The 24,875-nt window shown below is 37.2% G+C and overlaps 1 protein-coding gene across 1 annotated transcript in view; it reads right to left on the bottom strand.

Moving 5' to 3' along the window:
- cnih3 (cornichon family AMPA receptor auxiliary protein 3) overlaps positions 1-24,875 on the bottom strand; it is a 131,080-nt gene that overhangs the window by 68,296 nt on the left and 37,909 nt on the right. Inside the window, 1 exon segment of the mRNA XM_030128581.1 lies at positions 4,892-4,939. Within this exon segment, the coding sequence (XP_029984441.1) occupies positions 4,892-4,939 (48 nt within the window).

The following is a 24,875-nucleotide window of genomic DNA, read 5'->3' as shown; positions in this document are numbered from 1 at the left end:
ACCACCGTGCTGTTACTGTGCCAGTTGGAGGCAGCTGAATAGTTTAGAATAGCAAAGAGGAGCTCGGGAGAAAGTAAGGGAAAAAAAACGTGCACAATGCAGCAGATCCTCGTGCATCAGGACTGACAGACACAGTATGCAAGAGAGTAATGAAATGCACATCATGCATCATCATTTTGTGCATGTTTATAGTGAATATGAAAAAGAATATTGTCACTTGATATATTTGGCAGGGCTATATTCTATATCTGTTTTTCTTTGCTCTTCTTGAATCACGAAACAATGGCTTCCACTTCATACAGAATACATAAATTATATTTAAAGCAAACCATATCTTCCAATAAGAGTAGCATTCTAAAGGATTTATAATGTTCATAATATGTTATTATTTCAGTTACAACCACTTTATAAATCATTAATAAGCTGTTATAAAACAATGGAAAACAAGGGCAATAGGAAGCTCTGTTATGCGACTGATCCGTCTCAGATCTCATTAGTTACTGACTTTACTTCATGGCCATCATTAGCATTTGTACCTTCTGACTTCGTCTGATATTTATTAATTAGTTACTGCCATTTTCTGTAATTTAAGTACTTTATAAGCTACAAGTGTGTTTGTTGTTAGCTCTCTAGCTGAATGTACATCTTCTAGCCATGTGTAAGATGTTAAATTGCGGTTATAGTATGTGCAGTGACAATGCATGGACTTTAAATTAAGAGCTATGAGAGTGATTTATGTAAAATGGGTGTAATTTAAGCTACATGACCAGTGGTAATAATGGTGTATTCCATTAACTGTTCCGTGATGGCGGTGTTTTTTAACTAACCAGCAAGGACATTGACTCCAAAATGAAGTCAATGCATAAGAGTCAGTTCATTGTTTCTAATAAGTAGCCTGGTCATGTTGAAATCAGTCCTCCTTTAATAATATCTCTGGTTGTTTATTGGTGTGACAGCCTGCTCACCTGCTGAGTTTGACTATCTGAGTATCTTTTTTATTTAATAAAAATGTTATGACTATATGATCCAGTTTAACATTTTACAAAATCAGTAAACTAGCATTTACCATTAACTCATCTAAGATATGTCACAGATGGCTCTGATCCCTTATATTCCCACAGCGCCACCTCTTTTGTCCAAATATGGTCACTTCTTGCTTCAAAAAGGCAAAATGATGATGACCAAATCACAAATTACTGGCTTCAAAACAGTAGTTCAGAAACCTTTGGGTAACATTATGGTTCCTCCATCCACTAATCATATAGTGTTGGTGGTGGTGAAACCTAAGCTTTACTCCACATTTGGGTTTAATGAAAGAAAGAGTAAAAGACTTTTTCACTAACTGTTTTGCTAAACACCTGAACTCGGATGATATCTTACACGTTGGTAACTCATCAATAAATGTTGATGTACCTGACACTTTACAATTTGTAGGATACAAATGGTAGTACATCAGTAGTAAATGGTGTAACATGCTGACTATCAAATGATCAAGGTAAAGGAAGCTAAGCAACAATCTAGATCTGAGATTTAACGGCATCATTAATGTCAGTCAGTGTTTATTAAAGATTTATGATATTTTTGAGGTATGCATCTTTGCTGGTTAAACCAGTTCAGATCAAAGATTCATGACGAGATGAGTAAATACTTGCAATATGTTAATCTACAACACCTGCCAGGTAACACCAATGCAACTGGACGAACCAGTGTATTGTTTCCATAGGAATGTTCTGACTGCTGGATAGAAATGCTGTGTCTTAATCAAACTACACTTATAGTGAGTTGATCACTACTGTTGCATTGCTTATATATTGATGATATAGTGAAAAGGTAATAGAACATGATAGTTGAGAATTTCTCTTAAAGCAGTTGCATCATTTAGAGGGGCTGGTGTCACCTCTAAATGGAAAAAAAAAAAAGTTGTCATGACAGCATTTCAGCAGGACTGTGACTTTATAATGTTGTGACAGATGATCTACAACCAAACAAATATCATCAGCCGGCTTGAGTTGAGTTTAGACAGGACACTTCATATCTCTGCACTTCTTGTTTGCAACCACCTACAAAAAAAATTGTTTCTCACTAGTTGCTTTTCCACTGACCCTCAAATTGTGCGCATTTAACTACAAAAATTTGCCTAATGGAAAAATGATAATTTCACCAAAACTCTCGTTTTTCAATGAAAAGCTTTTGCACTGGCAAGAGGTGGTTTTCGGGCATAGCAAAATTAGTATATCAATAACTGCAATGGAAAGACCTTTTTCCGCAACTAGAGTCACGTTAATAAAAATAAAAAATAAAAATAAATAAATAAATAAAAATAAAAATAAAAAACAGATGTTGACGGATGTTACAACAAGCAAAGCAGAGTTTTAAAAGAAACACAGAAAACACCAGGAAACTGAATACTTTTTAAATTTTGTACGGTTGTGGAGTAATATATAATAATAATGAATATATTGACAAATCAATGTGATATTTATGTTTGTTGCCATGTTTATGGAATGGCTTCTCTTGTCATCTCATGATAATAAATAAAAAAAATCATCACACGTGTGATTTAATGGAAACCCGACATTACACACTTCTGTTTTTTTTATATTTAGTACATATTGGTAAAGTTTTGTGCAGATGTCCAATGGGAAAGCCACTACTGTTTGGTCAATTAACATATTTAGGATTAAGAATTCATTCATTCAGTTTCCTTGGGATTGTCCTTGTGCTGTTAATGTTGTGATTCTTGTACTGTACATAGGGCTGGGTTATAATCTCTCCAGATCAGCCAACTGCCCTGGGACCCCAGACTCACAGGCTTTATCTAACAATGTGCCAGTAACCATCTGCAAATCTGCTTAGGAATATGTGTCACTAAAGCACAATATCAAATTTCAAAGTAATGGTCTCAGTGAGCCCTGCATTTAAGGAAAATGGCTTTTGCCTAACTGAGTTTTCTTTGCATTTCCCATAAAAGAGGATATTGTAGCGGCTCTTTGGTTTATGCTCAGTTTCCTACCTGTCCCTGTAACAAAGATTTGAAAAAGCAAATATTATTGAAAAAAAAAAAACACACATTAGGGAAACCCACAATAGCCAATTTAATGGTAAATACACCTGATAAAAGCTAAGTTTGACCCTTAATATATGTATGTCTTTCGGCCTTATGGAGGGTGTTTTTTTTGCCTACTATGGCTCAATATTTTGATTTGGTTGTATGTACATTACTGTGCAAATTCAGTATCTTTTGCCACTTTAGTCTGGTCTCAACCATGTTATTTGGACCCTTTGACAGGGGATCTGATAAACAATCTTGAAGGAATTACTCTGTTAAGAAGATCACAGGGCAAATAAAATGGCGTCTGTCTGCCATGTGGGGCTTTGCTTGACAGGTGTGATTGACAGCTTCCTGACCTGCTGGGTCCGGTATTTTGAAACTCTTGTATATTAAACAAAATGTATTGTTTCTTGATTGACAGAAAAGCTCTTTGATTAACTTACTGGTTCATGTCAGTAATCTAAAATCAGCTCACCCATCACTTTTCATGTCCAAATTTGGTCATTTTTATTGTATTGTTCTTTTATTGTTCTATTTGTATGTTTTAATGCTGCTGCTTTTTTCTTGCCTGTCTAGAGTTTACGGACACAAATTAGCATTTTAGCTACAGTCCAGGGGGTATTTGCATTTGATGTTGTCTCAGGACAGATGTTCATTGATGTGCTGTTCCTACCAAATATATTTCACTCTCCACAGAGCTAGGATTGCGATGGTCAGAATGTAAATCCATGGCCTCCTAATGGCACTCCCCAAACCTACTGGCCCTACTGATCCTACTGGTCACAGAGACTCTTCTTAATATAAAGTCTAAATAAAGTAATATATTTAGTGCTACCATAAAGCACTGCTAAAATTCTACTTTTTCTGGTAACTGTGTCTGTGTCTGGTAACTAAGTGACAGCCTGCTAATGGTGCATTAAGGAATGTAGATGAAGAATACAAAGACTCTAGAATGGATTCTTAACAGAGGCTCACTTTAAATTGCCAGAGGACTGCTGTAGATTCTGATGGTATGCTGACTGTATCACAGGTTTTGAAAATTTGGAAACTAATATTATTGATTTGGGGGGGATTAATTCATTCTTAAAGTAGTTGATATTCCCTTTAAGCTGTTGTGCAGTTAGCTCCAGTGATCCCTCCATTGTAGGTTATAACAACAAGGACAGAGCATCTGGACATGTCTGTGTGTACAGTAAACTGCTTTGTGTTATCACACATGTGTGTATTTGTCTGTGCATAAGTATCTATGGGCGCTTTGCGCTCCCCAGGGGCCACAGTCCGTGGCCTGGGGGCTTGAGTTGACAACAGTAGTCACCAAGATCAGCTGTTCAATCACTGAACCTCTAGCATAAACAGATACACATACTTGCATGCACACATGCATGAAACATGCAAACACAGTGTGAGTTTCAAAGAGGTGGAGAGAGAAACAGATGTCTCATCGAGGCTGGGAGGAGGCCTGTTCTCATCCTCATACTGAGGACTCAAGGCAAACTGACAACGCACACAACACACTGAAACACAAAGAGACAGCATGGCTCTGCAGAGCACAGCACAGAACCTCTCCATCTCTGTCTCCCCTTTGATGTCAGTCCAACATGAGGCAAGAAGACAAAGACAGCATCACTGTGCAAATCAAAAATTCATTAAAAAACTCCACTTCTGATGGCAGACCTGCACCAAACACATATGCTATAATATAATCTCAAATGATGCAAAAATCAAATACTACAGAAGCCTTATAGAAATGTAAAGAGCTTTCCTCATTAATGACAGAAAGCCAGTTATGGAGCTGATCCACAGCCTGAGCGTGATGTGAGTTGTTCCTCATCGGCTTACCTTCCTCAGCAGGTTACAGATCCTCTCGATGTTCCGCAGTCTCTCCCTCTGTAATGAGGACAAACAGGAAAAAGGTAAGTTTGGAGCTTTAGGAGTCACAGAACAGTGTGTTATTGATGACTCATTTGGTGTATGTGTATGTGCGTGCATGCGTGTGCGTACTGGCATCTGATGAAAGATGGAACAGATTAGAAATAGTCCAAGCTTGTCCTTGGCCTGATGCTGACTATGTATCAGCCACTCATTTCATTACTGTACGATTTTCATATGCTGCTTATTATATTCAAGGACTCTCTTTGTAGCCGTATCAACATTTAACATTAGAGTTAAAAATGCTTGAACATCAACAAACAATGTTTTAAATGTGACTGCAAACCTAATTTGATCATGAAAAAAAAACACTGTTTTTGCATATCAGTATGTGTACATTTGTTTCATTAATTCACTGGTTATATTTTGGTGTAGCTGTAATGTGATTTGGTAAACACAAAAAAATGTTTGGGAGATAAAACTCGCAAAAAAAAAAAAAAGAAAAAAAAAGAAAGTCTACTACTTCATTTATGAATTCACACCTATCCCTAACATTCTGGCCTGAAAAAGACAAAAAGACAATTTAGGACTTGTACTGAGGTAAAAACTCTAAATATTAATGCAATCTCACACAAATAATCCCTGTGGGTGACTGTAACCATGATTGGTTACAATGGCAGCATTTCACAAAAGGCCTGAGTTAAGGATGGCCTATTTGTGCTCAAATGCATGATAAAATAAGTGAAGGGTCCCAAAAGATATCTATCTAAGACCTGAGAGTCACATTATTTTAAAGGTTCAGTGAGCATTTTTCTTTAGTGACATCTAGTGGTGAAGTCTAATGGTTAAGGTTACTTTGTTTATACCCATGGATAGATTTGTTTTGCAGTCAAATGCCAAACATTAGGCATTGCACAAAACATGCAGAATATTTCAATAATGAAAACTGTTCAATGAAGAACTTGAATAAATGGCAGTGGCACACCAAACACCAACAGTGATAAATCATCCAGGAAGAATGAGCGTGATCCCACCACGGCCAGCCAATTTTCCCGTAAGAACATATATCTTATTCACACACTTGACAGTACAACAAATCAAATTCCTGACTGGCGACCTGTGTCAGGGAAAACGTAGATGCGAGCGTCAACCTGCAACTGACCCCTGCTGGGAATGAGGGTCCTCTGACCTGCATTGACCCATTCTGCCATACCGCCGATGCGTGTTCAACCCATGTCATTGTACCAGTCTGAATGTGATATTACTCAGCTATATGTTTGTTTAATTTATTTATTTTTGTCACTGCTTGTGAGATTTGAGTGTTTTCATCGTAAAACGCTTAAATCAGCACTTGTTACAATGCTGACTCTACCAGCCACCATTCCACCAAAGCTTTTAACATCATCATTAAATATTAACTAATTCCTATAGAGATGCAATCTGGACTTGACTGGCAGTGCTGCTTGTTCCACAGAGGGCGATACATAACTCTGGCTGCTTATGAATCATATATTGATCTGAGCGTCACGCCGTTTGGGCTTGTGGACCATCGCTTTGACTTTATCTCTGCTTCTCATAAAGCAGCTCCAAACGTCAACAAGAGAGACACCATGGGAACGCTAAAGTATATTAAAAAACATGTAGGCTTGTACAGAACATCAAAGCCAGAGACTCTAAGGCTGAACTGATAGAAGCACACAGATAAAGTGGATTAAGTGATGAAAATGTGTTAAAAATAAAGCTCACAACATTTATTCGTCACACTCCACTGCGGTCTTGCTTGTTGCAAGTGACATTTTCACATAAGACACATGGGAAGCTATCTCCATCTATAAACTGTCTCTATCCTCCAGGTTCTGGCTTTGTTGTTTTTGACTTACCTGTGCTGGCTCGAAGCCCAAAACTCTCATTCTGCTGTGTCAAACTGTGGCAGTGATGATCTACCTTTTCTGAACTACAGACCTTACAGCAGCAGATGGTGTTATGTTCATGTGAATGAGAGACTGAAACACGAGGTCAAGTCAAGAAACACAATATTAAGCGTGTGTCAGAGGGGCAAGATGGGGCTTTTGCCCATTTGTCAATGGCGTTTAGTATCTCAAACACAAAGTAATCCATAAAATAAATGATACACTTTTTAAAATTAGACAGAAATTCATCTGTCCTGCCAATCTGACAGGACAATATCATGAAACTGTGCCTTTTTTTTTTTTTTTTAACTCACATGCTACTTTCTATCGCCAGTATTTGGAAGTAATAGGGGAATTTAAAGAAAATGAATAGAAATGTTACCTTTGATGAGTAGTTATGAATATTATATCATGCATATACTGCACATGTTCACATTTAATGTGAGCATGTACAGTATATGCATATATTTTTAAATACTGCAAGTGGCATTTAGATCAAACCTAATTTCTTCATAGCCAAATCCCTTATAGCTATGGCTAATGTTAGCATTTAAGAGGCTATGGCAGGGTCAGTTAGCTATTCTGTTCACTAAATAGTGTTCTCACACATTACATGATGTTGGTATTACCATTATGAGACACAACTGTATGAGTGCTTACATTTAGATAAAATTTGTTAAAATTACTTGGCAAGATGTAAAGTGATGCTTCCTTGATAGCAGTGTGGTTGATGTTTTCAGTGAGTTCGTGATACCAGTGACATTCGTTTGACTAATATTAAATCTTGCTCCTCGACACATCCACCCTTTTTTCGTACACAGTCACTTCTGACTCCATAAAGCAAGAAAGCAATGGCTAAAATGGCAGTCTCAAGTAGTAGCTGTCCACAAACAAATGGATATGGACTCAGTGGGTACTTTGATTTTAAGACAGTCAGTGCTCTGGCCTATTTCTGCTTGTCTTGTGACATATAGTTACATATTTTATTGTATGGATGTTAGAATATTTGTGCCTTCTCATTAAGATCTTTATGGTGTCGATGCCCAGATCCAGCATTTCTGTCCAGCCTCATACAATAGTCTGATTTCCGGCTATGGTTCTGCTGTCACATCTGGCATTCTTACACAGAATGAGGCCATGGACTGATGTGATGTCCTATTTTTTACATTGTTGTCTCATTTAAGGGACTCTCGTTTTGGTGAAAATAGTTACAGTGATCAGTCCTATATGAATCTGAATATCAGTGCTGTGAACACACACACTGAAGGTGTCGTCAACTGTGCTACTACAGTTATTAGCCTTTCTTGTACCCTTGCTAGTTTACAGGGTGCATAGCTAACATTATGCTAACAGGTGTTGTGTTGTACAAGCCCTGTGTTGTATTGGTAAATGTTTGCATGAAAATGAAATGTTTGAATTTTAATGTTATTCCAACATTTAGGGTCAGTATATTATGTCCTAAACTATGAACCGATGAATATGTAAGAATACATATTTAATAACTGTTTTAAAAAATAACTGTTTCTCCTGATAAATGTTTAAAATAGGTCTGTGCTCTAAATTATGAAACCAGAGGTTTTTGGGTAGAAGGATGAGGTAATACCACTGTAACAATACAGCGGTGGTGGGTGGTAAAGTAAAAAATAAGTCAAAGGGGTGTAAAAACAAGGTGTAGCATGTTGAAACATTAATACCTGCTAAGACTTGCTGACAACTTCCACAACTTCAATTTCTCATCTCCCAGAACATCTTATTGGTTTTTTAACCTATTTCACAAGAGTGATGAAAGTGCGAGAAAAAAGATGTTGGAACTCTGGCGATACCTTTTAAGATTTCATTACTTCAAATGTTTCACAGTACAAGTAGAGGCTATTTCAGCTGTAGACAGTTTGACTTTGAAGCATAATGTACAACAGCAGAATGATGGGGAGTAAAGGGAATCTGTGATTGGGAGGAGGAATAGTGGAAAAGTGTGGTCGAATTCTGAATTTGTATTCATCGTGGTAGATTCTTGCAGTTTACAAGAAGTCTTTCATGTTCTTCAGAACTGTTTTTGTAACCATCTTATCATGTGTCCTCCATCTGATCTCGTATGATTCCACACACCTACACTAAGAAAATTAAATCCAAAAAACTTAAAAAGTGAGTCATCTTGCCAGGGATTGTTTTCATCAGAAGAACACTAATTTTAGGAAGATTTATGTTTTCTTAATAAGATTTTCCAACACTTTAACAAGCAAAGAAGCTGACAGCAGCTTGTTTCAGGTAATGATTGTCTTGGTTGAATTCATCCATGCTATCAGACTATAACTGGTTCCTGTGTAAAGGACTCTATTTTGTTTTTCAGTAAAAACACTTATGTTTGCTTGCTCAGGTTTCTCAGTGCTCCCTTCTGCTGATAGCAACAACAGTGTCGGCCACAACAATATATTATTAGCTTAGAAATGCAGTTAGTTAAGGACAACAACTGACCAGGTACCAGTACAGCACAGACTCTAATATAAACTTTATGCAAAGACATTAGCAGTTGCAAATTTTACATACTGAAATTTTAAGAATATTATGCTCGCTCCTGAATTCTTCACAGGCTTTATTTAGCTTGTCTACAGTTAGCTAAGGCCAGCAAATGACCAGCTTTCAAACAAAGACTCCAACATTAACATTTTGTAAGTTCAAAAACACACATGAATCTTCCATATATTATCTTCAAGATGTCATCATTGTTCTCAAAAGGTTAATATAAGATATGTCAACGCTCAGGCAATTGCTTTCCTGTACAACACTGTTCCAACACAACATTTGCATGAGCACATGGACACGAAGGTTAAAGGTTAAAAGGGTCATATTTTGCTAAACCCATAGTCTTTGGTACATTTATTTGTGTATTTGGGGACCCTAATAGTTCAAAAACTTTGAATTTGAACCCTCCAGGTGCTGCAAAGCTATCTTTCTATTTATTCTGGCAAAAATTGAGTGGATTTCTACAACCTGTTTTAATTCCTTCTTAATTTGTTGCGTCTACAACTTGTTATATCACAAGATTTGCACATATAAGGTCAAGACTTCTGAAAAACATTTCTCCAAGTACGCCATAATTGTTTGTCAGCAGCAGCGGTTGTGGTCCATACTGAAAATATGTCCAAACTTCGATCTGATTACCTAAAATGTTCAGTTGTTGGTTGCATTAATGAACACCAGCAACTGAATGGGACAGAGCAGCACAATCAACAACCTGGAGGGGGTGGGGCGTGAAGTGACTCATTTGCATTTAAAGGGCCAGCGCTCAAAATGACCTTTCTTGTGTCATTACTCAGAAATAGGGTTGAAGATGGGCCTGTGGAGTGGTCTGACTGAGAGTCAAAGTGCCAACCATTACGCCACCAATTAGGGCTGTGCAATTAATTGAAATTCAATTACGATTTCGATTATTACACGCAACGATTACAAAAATTATGTAATCGAGAAAAAACGATTATTAATTTTGAGTTGTTTTAATTCACGCGCACGCAAGCTACCATGAGCTGCTCTGCCCCGCGCCCCTCTAAGCTACTGCTGCCTGCTAGCTGGCAGGTCCACCCCAAGAGGAAAGTTGTACCTAGCGGTCTGGAAAAATAGCAGGAGAATCGCAGCAGAAGTGCTTGGTAAACAAAAAAGGCAAGTCAAATTCAATTGTATGGAATCACTTTGGGTTTGATGAAGAGCAAAAACCCATTACGTGCAAAAAGTGTTTCGTACTTGTGTCCGCACCAACCGGTAACACAGCAAACCTTTTTAACCATCTAAAGTTTAACCACCGTGACCTTTATCATAATCTTATGAAAAACTAAAACACATTAAAAAAAAAAACTCTGTCTACAGCTTCGACCGCAATGCAATCTTCGGGCCTTTCTAAACTGAATGACGAATGACAAGGAATAACGAATGACCACGTAAGATTTGGCATAACCACTGCTCCTTTGTCATTCGGAATAGTTTGCATGGAATGACAGCTATAATGGGAACGACAGATGACTTCGAATAACGGAAAACGACGTGTCGGTTTACTGGCTGGCTGGCCGGCCCCTAGTAAATATAGAATATGGAAGAATATGGAAGTAACAACATGTATCCCCTGAAGTTAGCTGTCGGTGTAGCCCTAGCCTCAGCTGGAAGTGAAGCTCCAGAGAGCTGCGCGAGCCCATCTAACTTGATTTTCAAAATAAAAGCGCTTCCGTATCAACTTTACGGGACTAAAGCGTCCACTGTCGTCTTCCTGATATATTAGAGCCAAGGCATCACGTATGTGACGTGACATTTCTATACGCACTGTTGTCGATCAAGTTGGAATACAATGTTTTTATCTCTTCCCATGAAATTAATGTGGTATTGTGATTTATTCTTGATAAAGTGTAACTGGATGCAGTCGGTATGTAATCATTGCAGCAGGTCAAAGGTGATTACTGATGTGTATAAGTAGGAAAAAAGGGGGAATGTATCTGAAAACGTTATTCGAAGTCATCTGTCGTTCCCATTATAGCTGTCATTCCACGCAAACTATTCCAAATGACAAAGGAGCAGTGGTTACGCTAAATCTTACGTGATCTTCGCCAAATCTTACGTGGTCATTCGTTATTCCTTGTCATTCGTCATTCAGTTTAGAAAGGCCCGCAATCTTCAGTCTCCGAATCTCTTTACGCTGCAACTCCCGTATTAACCTAACTGAAACCTCACGGCACGCCACTGAATTTACTATGTTTCATACTACACTGAACATACTTGAATTTATAATTTGCACTTTACGTGAGTTTTTTTTAAATTGCTCCAGTTCTATGGCAAGTCTAGAGCAGTTTAATTCCAGTGCACTATTTACAAAAGGAAACATACTTTAATTTACAGTATACTTATTTGCATTCAAAGATTTTTTTGTTTCGTACAAAAGTGAACATACTTTGTTTTAATGGTTAAAAGCTTTATTTATATTTAAAGAGTATATCTTACATTGTTTTGCACGAAAAAAATAAACAACTTCAAGGTTAACAAATAATCATTTTTAATAATCGTGATTTCAATTATTGCTAAAATAATCGTGATTTTTTTTTTTTTTTCTATAATCGAGCAGCCCTACCACCAATACCTGAGTAATTATTCATCTTATGTATTGAATCTTAAAGAATTTTAAGTCTATTTTAAAGGTTCTATGAGAAATATTCATGTGTGCTTATGTACTAAACATGCACATTGGGGTCTGTAAATAATAAATAATAAAAAACCTGGACTTAGCACAACTAGGTCCACTTGCTAACTCCATTCTAAACTATTGACTAATGTGTTGCTTGTTTCTATCCATCATGACCATCTAAGTAGTATATAGGGTGGGGAAGCAAAATTTACAATGAACATTTAGTTGGTTTTTCTCAGCAGACACTACGTCAATTGTTTTGAAACCAAACATATATTGATGTCATAATCATACCTAACACTATTATCCATACCTTTTCAGAAACTTCTGCCCATATGAGTAATCAGGAAAGGAAACGTCAAAGAGTGTGTGATTTGCTGAATGCACTCGTCACACCAAAGGAGATTTCAAAAATAGTTGGAGTGTCCATAAAGACTGTTTATAATGTAAAGAAGAGAATGACTATGAGCAAAACTATTACGAGAAAGTCTGGAAGATACTATTAAAGAAGAATGGGAGAAGCTGTCACTCGAATATTTGAGGAACACTTGCGCAAGTTTCAGGAAGCGCGTGAAGGCAGTTATAGAGAAAGACGGAGCACACATAGAATAAAAACATTTTCTATTATGTAAATTTTCTTGTGGCAAATAAATTCTCATGACTTTCAATAAAGTAATTGGTCATACACTGTCTTTCAATCCCTGCCTCAAAATATTGTAAATTTTGCTTCCCCACCCTGTATATAGATTTCTATATAGAGGACCTGGGTTGGATTTTTGATGAATATCCTTACAGTTTCAATGCAACTCCCTTGTTCTGTACAGCTGCAGCACTGTGCAACACTAGCTACTGTGATTGATTTCAGCCATTTCAAGCAGTTGTAACTAAGACTGACATAAACAGCAAATCAAAACAAGGTTTGTTTTTTACTAAAAGCACCATTTCTTCTTAACCAGTAGAAATTAGAAATAAAGGCCTGTCTGTAATATGAGCCTCCTACAGATAAAGGCCTGGTACCTGCTAGAGCTGAGGGAAAATACAACCCCAGTCACTATTTGTGGAAACATGGTACTTTTAACTTAGACATGCATTCAGCTCACTCAAAAAAAACAAAAAAAAACAACATAGACTTATTTTGTACCATATTAAATTTACTTCCAACATTGTGGTTCTTTGATTATCAACCAGTCAAACTGACAGAATTTGCCAAAGCTTGAAACATATTAATGTACATATCTCAACAACAGAATAAATCAAATGATATATACTAGGGATGCACCAATCCGACACCAGTATCGGGCATCAGCTCCGATACTCAGTGTGTGTACTTGTATTCATACTCGTAAAAGTAATCCAATACAAATGCACCGATACCACTCACAGCCGTGTGACATTCACAGCTCAGTGCAGCAGGTACACGGCGGTGGAATAATTGTGTGGGGAGTGTGAAGAGTGTGGAGATTTTTCAAAATAAATGACGGCGATAAAAGTAACGCTGACTGCAAGTAACGTTAAAGACACAGACAGATACGGACGGGAAAAAAACCACTGACAGATTTATGACAACTACCCAGGGCTAGGCTGGGGGTACAGAGTGGTGCAGACTGCCGCCAGCAGAAGTGAAAACGAAACTTATCGCTCATTTATCTTTTCTCTACCTCCTGAAGCTAAGCTTTTAAACCTTACCAGTGAAAACACTGCAATATTAGTATCACATTAGTGTTGCCTCTGTCGTCTCCAAGTTTGTTATTACTGACTTTCTCCTTCGCAAAAAACTTTACTCTTCTTCGTGGTATTTGTCCAGTATGGTTAATTACGAGCAGCGCCCCCTGGTGGATTGATTGAGAAACGCTCATTCCAACGCATTAAATGTCAGTAGGCCCATCTTGTTCCAGTCAGACTAATGACAACAACAATAAAGGACATTTACAAAAGGAACTAAGAACTGGAATGGCATTATTAAGGACTTGTATCGATACCAGAGGTGATTTCTCATAGACTGCAAGGGAAGCTTGGCTTCACCTAAAATTATGAAAATTAAATGGTTAAATATGTACAGTTGTGTTGACATTTCATTGACTACAAATGTGTTAAGACACGTTCATCTCAAAGACGAATTTGTTCTGAATCAGTGTTATCATAAATCAACGGACTCGATGTTGTTAACTTCTCATACATTCCTGTTGCGCTGTTTTCTCATACAATCTATGGTCAATGCATTTGCCCATAGATGCCCGTTGTCCATGCACTTCAATCGGACTTCATGGAACAGTTTTTTTCATTGCCTCAAAACTGGATAGTAATTGGATAAATGCCATGATGGTGTCCCGCCCCCGGGCGCTTGGCATCTCTGGGGGTGAATGGAGCAGTGGGTGGACCTTGGCTGGGCTGGACGCCAGGCTTCCACGCGCTGATTGGAGGATCAGTCAAAGGTTGAATCCCGTTTGATTGACAGCTATTTTGAGATATACTCCTTCAGTTTAATACTGTCGTGCATTCTGCTTGTGAAATTGAGAGAGAAACCACTACAAAATTACTTGTTCATTTCTTGCACTGTAAATAAAACACACTCATTGTACTTCCTTGTTTCAATTTAACATAATTTCAGCGTTTTTTACTTGGTACAATAAGGTCACCGACCATTTTCTTAAAAAGGAACGGAGGGCCAAAGTTATGTTTAAATAACTTGACATTTTTTTTGATGTAAGCCGACAATGAGCTCCCCCTCTGAAAGACGAGCAGCCGCCACTGATCAGTACTCAGTATCGGCAAGTACTCAAATGTAAGTACTCGTACTCGGTCTGGAAAAAAGTGGTATCGGTGCATCCCTAAAATTTGCCATATAATAAGTTGTTCTAATTTATTTATGAAAAACTTATTTGTCTGTCACTGGATAGATCTTTATTCAAGTGTTAGGAAATCTAGCCATGTCCTTTGAAGATTTTCTTTCTCTACCTCCGCCAGGAGGTATTGTGACTGCTTTGCTTTGTGTGCGTGCGTGTTTGTTTGTTTGTTTGTTTGTTTGTTTGATAGCAAGATAACTCAAAAAGTTATGGACAGATTTTCATGAAATTTTCAGGAAATGTTGATACTGGCACAAGGAAGAGGTCTGCGCTCTACAAGTGCTTTTCTTGTTCTTTTTTGTTTTTTTGCTTAATACAAGACCATTTGGTTACATACTGTTGGTTCATAGGGCTGTTTTAGTAGTGTAACAACAGCAATAGATCCCAACATATACATTGTTCTTCCATCCAAACCACTGCACGACAGGCACAATAAAGGTTCAAACCTCATTAACATCTGGAGCAACACCAACTTCCTCTGCCTTCATTCCTAACTGGGTTTCAATGAGGACATGTGAATATATTGCACTCAAATCAGCCATGTTTGTGTGTTCATGTGAGCACACACACCCGCAACTGTCTACTCATTAGTGGGCAATTAGGCTGATGGCTCTTTGAAATGTTACTCAGCGAGAATTTGCTTGACAAGCGAGAGCGGCGTGGAAGTATAAAAACAGAGCGTAGAGGGAGAGAGATAGAGGCTGGTGGAAAAGACTGAGGTGGGGAAAGCAAAGGTCTTTAGATTGACCTTCATGTAACAAGGCAGAGCCATTAAGAACAGATATATATATATATATATATATATATATATATATATATATATATATATATATATATATATATATATATATATATATATATATATAGGAACTTCCCTGGATGGAAAACAGCAAAAGATTAAAAGAAAGACAAGTGAAGAGAACGTTCCAGCCGTTGCTGATGTTGTTCCTCTGTTGCCAAAGTGTGAAGTGAAATTCCCCACATTAGAGTGAGACTTTAGTGGTGAAGACAGGCGTGGAGCGACGGGGGTAGATGGAAAGATACAGGGGACAAGGAGGGAGAGGAGGAGGAGGGGGAGGAGGAGGAGGAAGGTGGGATGGAGGGGAATGTTTAAATAGTGTGAAGAGGAAGCTGCCACTGCATTTGTAGATTAATACTGAGTCTCAATCAGTTAAACAAAGATAAACATTAACTTAATGTCAATTTTCAAAACACTTCAACTTGACCTGACCTATAAACAGCCACAGTCTCTTTGCACGATGCCTTTTCTCAGTTATTATCTAATCTCACACCCAGATAATAATAATAGTAGGACCCCTGGCTGTGGCTTTATCCCTTTATAATAACAATAAAGTGTATGCTGAAGATAGCGTATTATTTTTTGTGTGAGTGCGAATACTTAAATCTGCAAAAATAACCTTGAATCAAAAACTATTATGAGCATAATAAAAATGAAAAGCAAATGAGCCTCTTTTTTCAGTTTTAATTGTTATTCAATACATGGATCAAAGAAATCGCACAATACAAACACTGGTTTCATGTAGCACCTGAAATTATCTCCCCATCAAAAGGTAATTTAGCTGAATGACATGTTGCTGTAACAACAAGTCACTGCTGGTTTACTGGCGAGCTGCTCCGTGGGTGTGATTCATAATGATTATAACATTTACAGCAGGGGTGTCCAAACTTTTTTTCAAGAGGGCCAGATCTGATAATGTGGACATTGCCAGGGGCCAGCGGTCCCTTCAGACATTTTTTAAACACTAAAAATTACATATAAATGTGCTGTTCTACAACAATTTTATTTTCATTGTCACAATATCATTTTTTTAAATGGCAATGCAACCAAATCTAAGCCACTCAGGTGTGAACAAATTAAAAAAACAAAACAAAACAGTTCTGCCTTCCTTTCACATCTGGAGTCAGATAACATAGAGCAAACTGTATAGAGTATCTTAAACTTCCAAGTTGATAAAAATCTTAACCCCACATTCATTTTAAACATGACTTATATGAGTAATCATTACTCATATATTACTCAGTAATGCAAAGTCTGTTAACGTTTAAGATGAAAACATATGACTCTTACTCTTGTCTTTCACAAAATCATTCAGAAAGTAATATTCCGTGTCACATCTACAAGTACATAACACCAGCAGTTACAGGCAACTAACCTGGCAACTCGGTAGCCTGCCTTGGTGGTGAATTCATTGAACTCCCAGGTTCACATGAAGAGTCACTGTTGTGAGTTTAAAGCAGCTTGAATTTGCTTCACTTTTTCGGAACGCTCACTCCCTGCTAGCTTGTCATATGCGTTAGCATGTTTTGTCTGCTCGTGTCTCTTTACATTGAATTCCTTAAACAAGACAACAGTCTCTTGACAAATTAGGCAAACACAATCACCTCGATTTTCAGTGAAAAAAAAATTGTAATTCCCATCTCTCCTGGAAGCGGCGGCCCTCACTGTCAACTTTCGTTTTTTTTATTTACAGGCGCCATTGTTAGAAATTAGCGAAAAAGGTTCACAGCAAGGTCACAGAGCCAGATAGAGTTAGTGGTGCTGCCACCATGACGTGAAAGGAGAAGCTGCATTTTGAACCTTTTATGATTCATGTACTTGGTTCAACAGTCCAAACGGGCCATAAATAATATAATATAAAACCCAAGCTGTGGGCCGTATAAAATCTGACCGCGGGCCGTGATTGGCCCTCGGGCCAGACTTTGGACATGCCTGATTTACAGCATTGTAGCTTAGTGTTAAATCACAGTTAAGTGAGTTTATAGCAATGCATCCAGGCTAATGAGTGCAGGCTGTTTACATCATATGCTATAGTGCAACTAAAACATGAAAAAACCATGTCAACTGAGACAACCATGTGACTACTGTAGGAAGTGATGTTGGCTTGAGTTTTTGGTGCATTTCTAAAGTTGCTACCTATTGCGAACGAACAATACACTGAAGACTCAGTACACTGTTATAGTTTGTTGAGTAAATTCTTGCTGCTGAGGGTGTTTTCACACCTGGATTGATTGGAGCCACTGTTCTGGAACAAGTGTTTGGCTCGGTTCGATTGGGCATATGTGAAAGCAGTAATCGTGCTCCGTTCCGGAACAAAACAACTGAGCTGAGCACATGACCACAGCAATAGAAATAGACAACTACAGTTCTCGTTACCACTCTGTGTGGGGCCAGTTCCAAATAGTCATGTACGAGGTGGCAATCAGGAATGTGAAGGGTGCACATGCCAATGGGGGGATTATACAGGGATGCGTTCCGTATTACGTGTACCTCACAATGAGTATGTGCAGATTATACAACCATACAAAGTGAAAAGTGAAACTTAAGACACTACTAATTCTGCCACTGTTGAGCAGGTCATTCTCTTTTTCCCTACCTTCAGAAATTTTCATTTGAGGGGGCAGGACATTTGTTTAAGAGGGCACTGAACCAGGCCTGACTCTGAGTATGATACGCTGCAATGTTGCAAACATTACCATAAAGCAGATTGGCTCTGCCAAAAATGTACTGGTGCTAAACATAAACAGACAGTAGGCTTCCACCTATTTACATGGGCGTGGTGTTGGGGGCACGGAGCAGTGTGAACACGTACTTAAACAAGGTGATGCGCAACACTGTCACACTTCCTGTTACATTACTCCTTGAATCAGAACGAAAGGTGTCAAAATAACCTGTCATGACATTTTGACGTTGCATGTGCTCTTGGCATCTGTTTTTAATGCCCTTCAGTGACAAAACAAAGTCTCATTTACAGAGTCCATAAATTGTTTGCCCAATGGGCAGTCTGACCAAAAGATCATCCGATGACCTTCTGAAGTAGAATCACGTAGAATCCACAATTGTATTTTATCAAATGTAACCACGTTACAACCAAATTGCAAGTCCTATAGTTTTCTCTGGCTTGTGGGATGGCTTTCTGTTGTTATCCAATTAGAAACTAGAAACATTTTAAATTATTTTGGACACACATTATTAGAACATTGACAGTTTCTAGTTGAAATAAAACACTAGTCCACATTTTGTTTTACGTATAACTGTGACGTTCCAGTTGTTTCAATGAATGACTTTTACTGTAGCCTAATTTTTCCCATCAATCTTATGATGAATCAAGAACATTTTTACATATAACTCCTAAATATCAGTGTAAATCAGACTCACTGCACATCAGAGTTCAGAGTCCGGACCCGCAGCTGATGGACATAAAGTAATTGTTCATTATAATTTCTTCAGCAGTACATTACACAAACTCTACAAGTTAAAGTGGACTGAAAAGGAACACTTTAGACCAGACAGACACTAAAGCATCACTGTAGATGCACTGAAATGCATTCACTAGCCTAGTGACCTACACCGGTGACATTAATGCTGCAAACCCAGTTAATGGAACATTCTCTGTAAAATGCCATAATTATAGTGACAAATGGGTAATTTTAAGCTAATGTTAGTGAAGTAGCAAAGTTTTCACAGCATTGTCATTTTTAATGATTTTTAATTTGTACAAAGAGTGGATGTACCTATTGAAATATAGAATTTATTTTTTAAGTAATTTAATGGTTGGATTACTAATTCATAGGTTAAAGATAAGAGCTGATTTAGATAGTTACATTGTTAGTTTCAATTAAGAGAAAATCCAGTTACTGAATGAGACCCAGTGGAACACATCGTGGTTATTCTCTATGCTGTCATGAAATATCGAGAAACAATAACAATAATGTTATTGTTACCAGATCTGAAAACAATATAACATGTAGAGGAAATCTCAGTTCTATGTGATGTGGGAGTAAAATGATGAATGGAGTGAACAGGCAGAGTTAGAGAGTAAAAAAAAAAAAAAATGTTAATATGGAGAGTAACACTGACATTGTGTGAACCATGGCAGCCTGTTTTAAACATGTAAATAAATGCTATCTAAATTTGTTACCATGGTAACTCCATCAGAGATAGAGAAAGCTACAAATTCCTACCAAAATAAGACCACAAACTGTTTGATTAATTGATATTTCAGTGTCACTGGTTGAATAAAATTACTGAAAAGAGAACACAATAAATCAGAATTTTAATGTCAGTTGCTCTGAATCACTGTAGCTTTATGGTTTAACAAAGCAAAGTAAGATCATAATATGTGTCTTCATATGAGAAAGCGATGCGTGTGAAATCACAGACATGTAAAGCCAATGGTGTTCCCATCACGTACCTCACACTGTATTGACATGCATGACTGTGTGTGCGTACATGCATGTTAAGTGTGTTTACGCACAGATTATCATTTTGCAGGCTGAGCTGCATCTCTGTATGTAATATTAATTCCATGCTTTGTATTCATTCATCTTATTTACTGAGAGATGAGTTTGTTTTCAACTTGGCAAAAGAATCTCCCAGCCTTACACATTGCATCACATACTATTTATATTCTAACAACTGCAGTTTACACCACCTCCTCTGCTCTTTGCAGTGTTGCTGCACTTAAAAACCACATTCCCTTTTGCGTTCTTGTAAATCTAATATGAGTAAGTCAAAACAAGTGAACCAATTCATATTTTGTGTTGCCGCTGACTGTTTTCTTCCTAGGCTTCAAAATGGTGATACATCTTGGCATTAGGAGCAACAGAACAGTACCCTTCCAAATGACTGCCTTGACAAAGCACCTACTGAGTGGCAGCCGGTCTGTTGTGGCCATGAATTAGTTCAAGCACAATTTTAGTTTTAGATGTACTGTGGAATTTGTTACTGTTAAGTTACAACTGAAATTCTCAAACTTTTGAGAACCAGGGCCTCTCACAAGAGAGAAAACTTTCCAAGGAAATCCCTTTAAATCATAGAATACTAATTAAGCATATTTCCATTTGTGCTGTGTTTGTGATTGTCCAGAGTCCACTTCCCTTTAATAACATAGATATTGTGATAAATATCATTGCATTGGTTATTTTGGTTTAAATTGTTATCTTTGCTTCCAAAATTAGTTTTTACTTAGTTTCTCTCAACATTGATTTTTTTTTTTTTTTTTTTTTTTTTTTTTTTTTTATCCATGACTAAGATTTAAAATGTTCTGCTTCTAAATTTCTTAAATATTTTTCATGCTCTGACTAAATCATAATTTTCTACCACAGCTAACCATCTACTTTCTTCACATCTCACTTAGTAAGAAAAATCTACCATTAAACATTAAGGAAATATTGATGTTTATAAACTATATGGACAAAAATATTGGGACACATCATGGCTACAGCTGTAAGATGTCCTGTTCATGCTGATTTGACATTCATTCATTCATTTTCTGAACCCGTTTTGTCCTCACTAGGGTCACGGGGGTCGCTTGGAGCCTATCCCAACTACATAGGGGCGAAGGCGGGGTACACCCTGGACAAGTCGCCAGTTCTTCGCAGGGCTGACATATAGAGACAAACAATCACTCTCACATTCACACCTATGGGCAATTTAGATTAACCAATTAACCTATTAGTGCATGTCTTTGGATGGTGGGAGGAAGTTGGAGTACCCGGAGAGAACCCACGCAGACACGGGGAGAACATGCAAACTCCACACAGAAACCTGCCCGTGTACCTGGCGGCTGTGCTGATTTGACATATGAATATCAATATTAATAATCAATATGACAATTATCACAATAGAATAGACTATAATATGATATTATTGTTTTGTATCCCAGACCCCTGTTAGAAAAGAAACACCTGAATACAACATGTCCCAATACCTTTGCCCATTTTTGTGTGAGTTAGGCAATTATGCTATGAGGCTAATGATATCACAGTTTCTACTGTTGCAGTGTGTGCCTTTTTCAATAGATATAGAGTTATTCATTAAGCAGATGGAACACTGACCCCTAGGAGTTTCCAGATCCCACTTTTAGAATTAGTGTTTTATAACAGAATGACTCTATGAAGGGATCTCTTAAGAACCTACTGGAGTTTTAAGAGAAACAAACAAAGAAATGTCAGTATTATAAACATGACTTTAGTTGACTAGTTCAGTAGTTCTATTGTTCTCCATTATTGGGACTAGAAATTGATAAGAAGAAGAGACAGCCATAAAACACAGTGAAACTGAAATATAAAAAATAAAAACATTATATTGAGGATGATACACCCAAAGTGTGTGAATGAAAGGTATCGCAGGTCTTTCCTTCCTGCAGCTGTCAGGCTCCACAACAAATACTGTTCCAGAAATTCTGCGCAATAACCGTGCAGTAAACAGTACTGTAAACCGTGCAATAAACCTGTGGCATGATCAGCATGTGCACAGCTGTAAATAGCGTATATAGCTTTCTTGATTTGTGTTTATCTTGATTTTGCACTTCTTTTGCTCTTGTGTGCTGCTGTAAACCTGGAATTTCCCCTTGTTGGACTAAAAAAGGCATATCTTATCTCATCTCATCTCATCTTATCTGATCTTATTCAGGAAAATAGAGATATTCACAATCATGTCTCCACTGGTGGTAGTTTCACAGATAACATTAGATGGCAGAACTGTTTCCTCTCATGTTCAAAACTTTTAAAAATAGCCTCTACTTTTCAGATTTTAACAGTTGGTAAGTGTAGAAAAAGTGACTTAACACTTTTTTGTGCGTTTTGCAACACACTAGAGACTGAACTTGAACCTGCCAACAGTGACATAAATTATACAATAAATTGTGGGTATATGCTAACATCACTGTGGTGTGGTAACAAAATCTATCTAACACTATCTAACACTATCAGAGGCCGTGATCACAGGTAATCTTAACACAGTATGGTCAGCCAAACACATGAATACTCTTATTTACAATAATTCAGCTCTTGAATAAACTATCAGAATTTGTGAAGCATCAGCCCCTTTAGCAACAGAAGCCCTAATTTCCTTGGGAACCAACAGAGAGCAAAACTAGTTCCTCTTTTTCTCCCTCATGTGATATGACATTTATCTCCATTTTATTATCATCCACACTGTCTGAACTGTCTGAACTTGTCTAAAAATTTCACAGAAAGAAGTTACATAAAGGTAACTAATCTGTGTCTGTCTTTTCACAAGTGTAATTTTAGGCAGTTTTAGAAATATTGTATGAGAAAATTTATTTATTGCTTTACTTGATGGGGACACTGCCCATTAAAAACAGAAACATAAGAACCTGTAAATGAGCCAGAGTTAGACATCGGGGTAAATTTTCATCTGTTGTCCCTTATGTTAAAAAACAGCCTAAAAACAGAAACAATCTAGAAAAGAAAGAAAATATCACAAATAATACCAATATAATACAGTACAGTGTACCAGGAACCAATCATACTATATATAGCAAGGATGGTACTTAATAACTAGATAAATAAAAACATTACAGTGGAGAGGCAGCTACAGATAATAATAGTAGTAGTAGTAGTAGTAGTAGTAGTAGTAATTTATTCGTCCATTTAACAGGACATGATATATACATACATACAGTTCGGATAAGGACTATATGGATATGGATATTCAGATATGTTCATAGTTCACTTTTATGGTTATCTATAAGGCACAGCTTCAGCTGATAAGTAAAAGACCAGTAGGTGCTTATTTCACTTTGATGGACAGGTTGTAAATTGCATTCTTTCATTTATTCAGATTGGCTAAAAGCAATTCTTATAGAAACGATACAGTCACAGTCATACAATCAGACAAATCCTCACTTTCACAGTAAAGTTTTTGAGCATGCTTTATTTTTTTTTTTTACCCATTAAATGGGGTCATTAGTTTCCACTCAGCTATTTCAGTGAAATGGTGATAAATTACATAGCAAAGGTTAAATGCAAAAAAGTGTGCACTAAAATAGTTCTAGGTTTTTAAATGCTAAGAATATATTGATGACAGTATAGCTACCACCCTCTAAAAAATAAAAAAGAACAGTGTCTGTGCTACTGTAGAAAAATGGTTGTGGAATATTACAGACACCTTGAATGATCACCCTCTGTAGATAAACTGAATCATTCTAAAGTGACAAAAACACAACAGTATATCATTGTATACTAATTATTACATAATTCTGAATATTATATTTCATTTCTGCAAATAGGCCCTCCTGAATTGCCCTATATCTTACACAATGAATATTGAAGTTCTAGGTACGGTGTGAAGTTTAGAGTCAGACTTTGTCTCCAGGAATTGGATGCAAGCGGATGTAAAGTCTCCTAAACACATGGAGATGTGTGTGTGCAGAGGGTCCATTCAGTGTGAGTTTCCTCCACGAAAGAGCCGGTTGACAGAAACTGCTAATTGGACCGCCTGGTTTCAAGGCAAGACAGACGAGGACAGAAGGAGAGGAAGGAAAGAGCGCTGAAGACATTATGCAAGAGTTAGATGGATCATGTGGATCATCTCTGGAAGTGTGCGCTTGTGTGTGACAGAGAAAGAGTGGAAAATAGAAAGAAACAGAGCTATGACTGCTTCATAATAAGGATAAAATCCTCCAAAATGGAGAAAATGTGTGACGCTGAAACAATACTCAAACTTCAACTGGAACTCTGCAAATAGCTTCAAACAGCTAATGAGTACAATATGAACTTCATGACAGGGTCTTCCTGATCATAAAAGTTTCAGTGTAAAGACACTGTAAGACTTACAGTGATCAGCGAGATGAGGAGCTTAAATCATGCATCAATACTTCACTTCATAGTGCTGTTCTTCAATTCATGCACCAACAAACTGTTATTCAAACAGTAAGAAGAAACTTGAATGCCTACTATGCAGGTGTGAGTACTGAAGGAAATCCTGTCTTTTAATGTTTTTTTTTTTTCTTTGTAATATTTTCCACCTTTACTCAGGCTCATATGAGAATGTACTCCTGGATTTGACTGACATATTTTTGCTGAATTTATTGCATTATTCATTGTGAAATTGTAAGTATATGTCTACTGATTTTCAATGAGAAGACAGGTGTAACTCTATAAATTTAATAATTAGTATCAAAAGCACCAGTGGAGGAGATATATATATATATATATATATATATATATATATATATATATATATATATATATATATATATATATATATATATGTG

Source organism: Sphaeramia orbicularis, chromosome 24, assembly GCF_902148855.1.
Source record: "Sphaeramia orbicularis chromosome 24, fSphaOr1.1, whole genome shotgun sequence".
Lineage (NCBI taxonomy): Eukaryota > Metazoa > Chordata > Actinopteri > Kurtiformes > Apogonidae > Sphaeramia > Sphaeramia orbicularis.
Note: the sequence above shows the minus strand (reverse complement) of the source record. Positions and strands in the feature narration are given on the sequence as shown.